General features: G+C 35.9%; 2 protein-coding genes across 2 annotated transcripts; both read right to left on the bottom strand.

Annotated features, from left to right (window-relative positions):
• Positions 1 to 9: 9 nt before the first annotated feature.
• On the bottom strand, positions 10 to 3,335 carry LOC104115229 (glutathione S-transferase-like). Its single transcript, XM_009625813.4, has 3 exons — positions 3,115 to 3,335; positions 2,987 to 3,035; positions 10 to 681 (listed from the first exon to the last, which is right to left on the bottom strand). The coding sequence occupies exons 1-3, from the start codon at positions 3,265 to 3,267 to the stop codon at positions 218 to 220; spliced, it is 666 nt and encodes a 221-aa protein (XP_009624108.1). The 5' UTR covers positions 3,268 to 3,335; the 3' UTR covers positions 10 to 217.
• Positions 3,336 to 4,537: 1,202 nt separating this feature from the next.
• On the bottom strand, positions 4,538 to 8,822 carry LOC104115228 (mechanosensitive ion channel protein 8-like). Its single transcript, XM_009625812.4, has 5 exons — positions 6,973 to 8,822; positions 6,515 to 6,638; positions 5,721 to 6,014; positions 5,433 to 5,635; positions 4,538 to 5,104 (listed from the first exon to the last, which is right to left on the bottom strand). The coding sequence occupies exons 1-5, from the start codon at positions 8,352 to 8,354 to the stop codon at positions 4,819 to 4,821; spliced, it is 2,289 nt and encodes a 762-aa protein (XP_009624107.1). The 5' UTR covers positions 8,355 to 8,822; the 3' UTR covers positions 4,538 to 4,818.
• Between the last annotated feature and the right edge of the window lie 20 nt (positions 8,823 to 8,842).

Below are 8,842 nucleotides of genomic sequence, written 5' to 3'. Positions count from 1 at the left end.
TTTTGACACTTATATAAAAGAAAATGGAGTCTTTTATATATCCACAAAAGATTATTAAACTCACAAATGACAAATGTAGCTGTAGGTAGTCTAAACTATTAATCATTATTCAACCCATAGATGGGGATGTAGTTAGTCTAATTGGAGAAAATAAAACTCTCAACATCACAAACAACAGAACAATACAATCCATGAAAACAAACGATTTCAACAAGCCTTAGGAGGGAGGGGGTGAGGTCTGCATATCAACTACCTTCTTCCACGATTCTCGGCTAGATATCTCATCCCACCACCTTCCCACGTTCTTTCTTGCAGTGAAGAGCTCTGCTCTGTCTGTCCCGTTCACCAAATATTGGATGTTTGGAAGGTGAGAGAGATCAGCCAATGTGAATGCATCTCCGGCCAAGTACTGACTCTCTCCGAGCCTCTTTTCATACACATCAAGCACTTTTTTGAGCTTCTCTTCATTCTGTCTGATCAAGTTCTCGTCTTGTTTGATCTTCATTCGCGGTGCAAAAGCCAATTGGAATACGAGAATTGAACTTGGCGGATTGAAGCTTTGTCCTTCTGCTTCTATCCATTGATCTATAGATGCTTTCTCTAACGGGTTTGTTCCGTACAGCCCCTTATTTCCTTGATGTCCATATTTGTCACATATGTACCTATTTATAGATCTGGATTCTGGGTTTACCAAACACAAGACAGAAAACAATGTAAAAAATAAACTCCATAACATTATAATCATCGTCAATACTTTATAAGACCTTAATTCTATATTAATAAACATCATGAACAGCAATTAAGACCCAAATTCCACACTAGCATAAGCATCGTGAGCAACAACGAAAGAACTAAATTCCATATATAAGCGTTATAAAACAGTGTAAATACCCAAATTTGCATACTAGTATGTGTAAGCATCATGAACAACAATGGAAGACTGGGCCATTCATACTAGTATAAGCTATATAGGATAACCATCATCAAGTAGTATCATGTTTTGGAAAGTAAACCCAAATTTCTTGTTGACTTGGGCATTATAGGTTTTGATGATCTGACAAAGGAACACATGCATGAACCCCAGTATACAGATTATAGTTGTAAACAAGCAAAAGGTATGCACGTGAAAGGGAGAAGTATAAGTGGTTATTTCTGATAAACCCTAAACCAAAAGATTGCATATGTGATAAGGAGCAAGACTTCTTATTTGAAGAGAACTTTACCCAAAATAAGGAAAGGGTAAAAGGTTAAAGTTAACTAGAACTCTTCCACCAAGGAAGTGTAAGACAATAGGCTTTTATTTACTAACTCCATATACATAAGTGATGTTCTCTTTTACGAACACATACGAAAGCAAACCAAGAATTGAAAGCAACAGAAGTGGTGTTATCTTTTACGATCACATACTGAAGCAAACCAAGAATTGAAAGCAAAATAGCAAGGCATTTTGTGATCAATTCTTGTGAGATTCTAGGGTGCGATCCTTAAGCTACACGAACCAGATTGAAGAACCAGTTTCGTAAAGAGTTGTGTCTGTCTTTATTTCTAGTTCAAAGTGTAGTAGGTGTTTCAAGTTGTACCTTTCAGCTTTCTTTAGAAGCAAGTGTACTAGGTACTTGAGTTGTTACATTCGAGTTAGAATTAACTTGAAGTAGACGCAACAACCTCCGGTGTGTTGCTACAAGGTTAGAGTTTAATCCTTGGGTTTGCAAGAGTTTTATAAACTTTGTTTTAGCTTAGTGTTTAGTGAGTTTAATGAAGTGTTTGGGAAAAATCCTACAGGGTAATAGATAGTGATTTTTTCACCTTTTGAGCGGGGTATTTTTCACGTAAAAATCATTGTGTTCTTTACTTTCTGCATTACTTTATTCCGCAATTGTAGTATAAGAAATACATAGAAAAATCAGGTTCTTCAATGCGAAAATTGGATACAACACAAATCACCACTCTTGTGTCGTACTGAAGTATAAAACATTATTGCTTATTAGCAGGGCCGGCTCTAATGTGACGAGGGGTAAGGCATGTGCCTTAGGCCCCCAAATTTGGGGGGGGGCATTTTTTAAAAAGAATAGGTTTATAGGTATTTAAAAAATAATATTTAGTACTTTTTAATACAAAATTAGAGTTTTTAATATAAAAGAAAATAGAGCTCTTTAGGTACGTAAATAAAGTAATAATTTGACATATTTAAAAATGGATAGATGAATAGTTTTCGCAACGTTTCAGTTTTACTCCTTCATTAGATAATGTATACAAAAATTCACTCTCCCTTTCTTAATATGTCCAAGTCAATCTTTCTTTTCTCCAATCTCTTTATATTTCAGAAACCCCTATATATTTTCTGTCTTTCTCTTTAATATTCTTACTCACCTTCTTTCTCCAATATTTTACTACTCACTTTCTTTCTACAAGATTTCATTAGCTCCACTGTTCAACAATACTTTTAAGCTTCCAATAATTCTATACTTCTATTGTTCTATAAAATATTATCTAATATCAATAATATCTCAAGAAAAATTAAATGAGCTGACTATATTATCAATTGAATAAAGATAATTAGAGAAAATCGATTATAAAAAAGATTATTAACAACTTTGTATTTCAAAAAGTTAGAAGAATATATTTCAAATAAAACGTATATTATAATTATCTTTTAAAAATTTAGGTCACATATTAAACTTTGGCCTTAAGCCCGCATATCCTTGAGCCGCCCCTGCTTGTTAGAATAAGCATCATCAACAACAGTGTAAGACCCAAATTCCTTCTTAGTATAACCATACAAAAAGAACAAGACCCAAATTGTGCACCAGTACATACTACCATATAATCGAAGAATTCTTGGCAAATGCAGTTTAAAAATCCAAATTTTAGACTGGAACTACCAAAAGAATTTTCCACCCCTACTTCCAGGAGTGTATGCTGCAAGTTTGGGAGGACATGGGTATTTTAGAAAATGGGGAAGATAAAGGACTAGAAGTGTAATTACCAAACAGAGTGATGTTCTCGTCTTGAAAAGCTGGGACTTGTCCAAAGGGCTGTTTAAAATTAGGATAAAATAAGAGATAAATAGAGTAGACAAATTGTTTTAAGAAAAAAATGAGTCTAAACACTTACCTGAATTTTGAGATAGTCAGGTTTCTTGTGTTCCCCTTTGGCCATATTAACTGGGAGAAGCTGAAACTGGACATCTTTTTCAAGAAGACAAGCTAGAACTCTTGAAACTGCAGTTGACAAGGTCGGTCCATATACTTTCACTGGACTAGCCATCTGAAAAAGCTATAAAATCAAGAAAGTAGTGAGTTTTGTGAATTATGTTATGCTCTTATACTCTTCAGTGGGCTACATTCCTTGCACTTTATCCTTTTCTTTACGAGCGGGGACCACCAATTTTAATTTTTTAAAGCGATATAGGTGATAGGTCTGGTTACGCTAAAATATTAAGGTGATACCAGCGTTTTTATGCGTGGCCGTAAGGCGACCCGTTTTACATATGTCTCAGCGGGGCGTAAGCCCCAATTAATATTTATAAATATGTAAAATTATATAAAAATTGAAGAAAACTATATATATGTGTGCTCCATCCCCACACAAAACTAATCAAAATAATTTATTATACGTTATTTACAAGCACAAGTAATTTGAGTCTAAAAGAATAAAGTTTTCTATATGGAGGAACAAAAAAGATGATTAACCTGCAATTTGAACTTTGAATTTGCTGCTATGAAAAAAAATGTAGTTCTCTTTCTATTTGTAAAAAAAATTAAATATTCGTTGCTTTTGGGAGATATTAGCAGACTAGTGGACAAGATAAAAATTTGGGAAAATCATGAATTAGTGCTTAAATCAATAAAAAAGGTCTTTAATTTTAAATTTATTACTTTTGAGTTCCTTTTTAAACCTTTTGAGTAATTATTAAAATGACTTTTGAGAATTTGGGTATTATATGAAGGACTAATTAACCAAATTTTATTTTAATTTGAAAAAGTCTCTGGGGCTTACTCCTTACTAAAACAATGCGCCCCGAACGTAAGGGCGTATGCCCCGAATGCCCGGACATACGCCTCTTGAGACTTTCGCCCCGGAGCGTTTTTGGTACGCCTCGTCCCAAAAACGCCTTTTAAAACAGAGGGTGATACAACTAACATTGTGGATTGTAAGTGCTCCTCGTGTCCATTTTGTCAAAGAAAGCTATAGTTAAACTTTGTGGCTCTGAGCTCACCACGGTAATTGTAATTTCGTATGCTAAAATCGACCAAGTCAATCGCTTAATATTTAGTAAAGGAATACCATCAACAACCTTTGTTAATTTTACCAACATTGTGAGGGAATGAATGAGATTTTTTCGTCTTTAATTAAAGGTATTGAATTGAGTCATGATTTCTTATTAGAAGGATTCCCCTTAAGTTAGCCTTGCGGCACAAATTTTAATTAATTAGGACAGTGAATACTCGCCCCAACAATATCTTATTACGATGATCTTATGGCCTTATAACATCTACTACTTACAATCAACTAGTGACAATGAGCTTGTGGCCTCTTGAACATCTAATTACAGTTCGGACTTATAAATTAGTAAAGGGTCTCAGGTTCATATTACAACATTTTCAACAGAAAAAAGACATCAAATTAACTATGTACACAACCATTGGCTATTAGTATTAGATTAGAAACAAAAATACTGGATCATTCACAGTTGGATTAATACTTTTCGGCCTACACCCTTCTTGAGCATTTGTGGAAAATTGCTCCGGCAACAAACCATCACAACCCTCTTGAATGATCTATAATGATTCTCAAATGTGTGACCTTTTCGATCAATTAAGCACAAAGTGTCCAGTTAGAGGGAGCTCTGCTTGATGACAATGGTGGCACGGTACGAATGTTGACATCAAGAGGTAGCATACGGTATTGGATATCCAGCTCCCTGAATATTTTTACCATTTCTTCAAGCAGAAGAGCTCTCCTCGCCCATCTCTCTCCCATATCTTGGTGATTCATTGTGTGTGAGGGCCACACTGACCATTTTATTCCGTTCAAGTTCTCCACGTCCCTCATTACAATCAATGGAGCTGGGTGCCAATGATCACTCCTGTTCTCAATATACCTGCCAGTGCAGAAGCCATAACCATAACTAATCAAAACTTCAAGAATATTAACAACTCCTCGTGATCAAGCTTAAGAAGAAAGTCAAAAGTACTATCGCTTAGTTATTTTACCATTAGCATGCCAAGCCAATTATATTATTACTAGTTATAACAGCAATCTTGGATTTCATATATCCACCTATAAGAGTAAGAATTCTATGGACGAATATGACGAATCAGAGTCCTTTCCACACTATTATGATGAGCATGTTTTTCTAATGCTTAGCTAAGTGAAAAAGCAAGTGAGACTACAATAGCTCGAAGTTCCACACATATCTGTAGATATACCTTGTTATTCTGTCTTTCATCATAGCAATCTTTTCCATGGGAGTTGAGATATGAATGCAGAAATCAACTGAATCTCCCATGTCTGGACTACGGTAATAATTACTTATGGGCTTTGTCGATAGGACACTGTTTGGATATATGATCTTCTGGTTATCGTATCTTAGGAAAACTGTTGTCAGTATATTCATCTCTTCAACTACCAACTGAAACACAAGCATTAAAGAAATTCTTTAGTATACAAGTTAGAACACAATCAAACATATGCTTTGAAACGCAAGAATTTCTTGCCTGAACTCCATCAACTTCAACACGATCGCCTACATCAAATGGGTGCATCACAAATAAAAAGATGATTGCCTCGAATGTTGTCTTGGCTGAGTTACCGAAGATGAATACTACCAGAAGAAACTGGGAACTCAAAAAGACCAAGAAATGTGTAGTGGCAACTCTGAGAATAAGGAGCCAGATGACCAATATGATAATTGCAACAAGGACGTTCAAGATTTGATGAAGTTTGTTTACAGCAGTCTTAGTGTCATTCAAAGACAGAGCAAGAGCCCTTCGTTCTCTAAATGCATTAACCTGGAAGGGAAATATAAAGTAAAACATTATAATCCTATAAATCTTGTGCTAATTTAGGATATCCAAAAATAAAAAATTGCAAGAAAGGCCAAATTCCGCCTCAAGTCTAGGTTTTCGATTAAAGCTCGCATTCTCATCGGATATCAATATTTCAAAGTCTTTCATTTACTTTTGCTTTAAATTCGTTGGGCTACATTCAGCTAGAACACATCTTTTCATACCCGGGCACTCTTACTTCACATGCTAATCTCCATGTGAAAGTGAAATGTGAAAGTGAAAAAAGAATGTTTTCTTGAAACTAGCCATCTTTCTTCATTTTGTAGCTATGATTTGAAATGAATACCAAAATTTTTTGTTTGCTACATTTTAAGATGGGTTCGTACTAATTTATCCAAGAAAAAAGGTTGACTATTCAAGGACAACTTGCATATTCTGCATCAGCAAAAAACTGAGTACAGAAAATGTAGGAAAGAAGAGGCAAATTGGCCTTACATACTCACCACCCAGTTTTTTAAAGCCCCTTTACTTATGCCGCTGGTTTCAGTTCCACCTTCAATAAGGCGCATTGTTTTCACAGCCTCATCTTCTCTCATAAAGCGCATCAAGTCCTCCAGATAGATGAACCTGATGGCAGTCACAGATCACTAGTTAAGTAAACCAATGAGCTTGGAAAACAATAGATTATAGAACAACACAAGATCTAAGAATATAAAAGAATTGTGGACTATAAATGCTGGTCCAGCTTTCGGTGAAGCGGGCACTTAATATTATCCTATTGTATTTTACTAACACGATAAGTTTCAGAAATAGTAGCAGAGATATCAGATATCAACTAGAGAGCTATGATAACATAGGAATTTAAAGGCAACAACTAATTGTTGTTAACATCAGCAGTCCAAAGAGATAGGTAAGGTACAATAAGGAAACTGAACTTGTCTTTTTAAGGAAATTAACTTACTTGGAGCCAGGTTTGGCCACATTGTTAAATATCTTCTTGGCTGCAGCTTTAGCCTTTTTTTCACTAGTGATCTGCACAGCCGATTCATCCTCATGAGTCGACTGTGGTAGCTTCTCATCCAAAGTTGACAGCACACCATTTCGAACCATATTCATCAGCCTTTTCATATTCCAAGCAGAAATGTTCTTCTGATTCAGTTTATGCAAATGATCTATAGTGATTCCTCCCTCCTCTTCTTTCACCTTCTCAGAAATAACCCTCGAAAATGCAGAACTCCTCGGAGTAGCAGACGTAGGTGTCTTGCGTGGTGTTCGAATCGGTCTCTTTGCAAATATGCTCGCCTTTAGATCAGCAGGCAATGTAGCCCCAGCACTCTGAAGTTTCTGCACTTCAGCCATAACCTTCTCTCCCTCCTCTTGCTCCTGCTGATCAATCTCAATCAACGGCGGCCCAGACAACGTCTCAATCACATATTGATTGAACAAAGATTCTTGAATCCGGTCAAAGAATGTACTAACATGAAATGACATGGCCAGCACCTTCACAAGAAGTGTTTTCAGTAACCAAATGTATGCACCAACCAAAAGACAAACCCAAATACTTGATACATAAGGTAGAACCTTCCCACCAGTCATTTTATCAACCTTCTTGTCAAAAATACATTGCCAAGCAATCAAAACCAGACTCAACCAAATGCAATTCTGCACTGAATTTCTCAACCCATACACAAAATACAAAACCCTTTTCCTCAACAAAAAGTTACACTCAATCAAGAAAACCACTAACCTTATCCCCCAACCAGAAACCAATCTTCCACAAATCAACACCAAAATCATTACTTCCCATTTCCACAATTCAAGCCCAAAACCCTTTTTTCCCCTCAATACTTTAAATATAACACCACAAACTAAAGCTGCAATAATTACAATCAAACTCACCAGCTGAAGTACAGTTAATGGACTAAATTTCAGTTTCTTGTACTCCTCGGGCAAATCCTCATCTGAAAAAGCGTCATCATCTTCAATTTCACTATCTCTTAATAAAGCTCCAGATTTCATTACAACATTCTGAGACCTCTGATCTTGCTCAGGTGGGTGTGGGTCCAATAGCCTTGATTTGGTCCTACTCACCAAAAGACTAGATTTTTTCCTTAAAGAAGAGCTGGAACTGCAGTGTAAAGCTTCTTCCTGGGCAATGTGTAATGGTGAATGTTGTGAAACTGGTGACTCATTCACTATGTTTAAATCTTTATTACTGTTGTTGCTGTCATTCTTGTTGAAATGGGGTTTTGAAGAAAAGGACAATTCAGTTTCTTTAGGTGTTTTGGGGGATTCTCTGCTATTTATTTTCAGAATAGAGTCCTCTGGTTCGGATGTACCCATGGCAAGAATGGGTATTTTGAGTTTGGTGTAAGGTAATTTGGTGTTATTCTTCAGGGTATGAAGTAGGATTACAACTGTATTGTACTTAAGAGAAGTGGGGTTAGTTTTTTTTTTCCATTTAGAGAAGTGGTGTTTAGTTTCAAGAAGTTAATAAAAAGGGGAAGGTGATTCTTGGCTTGTTCTGGATGATTCACTACTTATGACCAGAAAGAATAATTACAAAAGTTAAAGAAGAAGGAATAGTACTTTAAAGGGGGTGATAACTGATAAAAGAACAAGCTAATGACATGTTGAAAAGTTGGCTGTGAATAAAGCGGGATTTTTGTACAGAAACAGTGAGGCAAATGTTCTCTTTGTAGTGTTTGAACGAAATGTACTACTACTATTATTTCGTCATTTTTTTTGTGGTTACGAACATGGAGGAAGATTCTCGAAGAAAAGAAAAAAGCAAAAGATCAGGGAAGACTCCTGCTGTTCAATGACATATC

The sequence above is a fragment of the Nicotiana tomentosiformis genome, chromosome 12, assembly GCF_000390325.3.
Source record: "Nicotiana tomentosiformis chromosome 12, ASM39032v3, whole genome shotgun sequence".
NCBI classification, from domain to species: domain Eukaryota; kingdom Viridiplantae; phylum Streptophyta; class Magnoliopsida; order Solanales; family Solanaceae; genus Nicotiana; species Nicotiana tomentosiformis.
This window is presented reverse-complemented; position numbering and strand designations above follow the sequence as displayed.

What these genes read in the sequence shown, in the direction of transcription:
- LOC104115229 (XM_009625813.4), bottom strand. Translation starts at nt 3,267, where the DNA reads ATGGCTAGTCCAGTGAAAGTATATGGACCGACCTTGTCAACTGCAGTT. An exon ending in CTGACTATCTCAAAATTCAG is followed by an intron (nt 3,036 to 3,114) that starts GTAAGTGTTTAG and finishes AATTTTAAACAG; the next exon opens with CCCTTTGGACAAGTCCCAGC. An exon ending in CGAGAACATCACTCTGTTTG is followed by an intron (nt 682 to 2,986) that starts GTAATTACACTT and finishes TGGTAAACCCAG; the next exon opens with AATCCAGATCTATAAATAGG.
- LOC104115228 (XM_009625812.4), bottom strand. Translation starts at nt 8,354, where the DNA reads ATGGGTACATCCGAACCAGAGGACTCTATTCTGAAAATAAATAGCAGA. An exon ending in GGGCTTTAAAAAACTGGGTG is followed by an intron (nt 6,015 to 6,514) that starts GTGAGTATGTAA and finishes TTTCCCTTCCAG; the next exon opens with GTTAATGCATTTAGAGAACG. An exon ending in ATGAAAGACAGAATAACAAG is followed by an intron (nt 5,105 to 5,432) that starts GTATATCTACAG and finishes CTGCACTGGCAG; the next exon opens with GTATATTGAGAACAGGAGTG.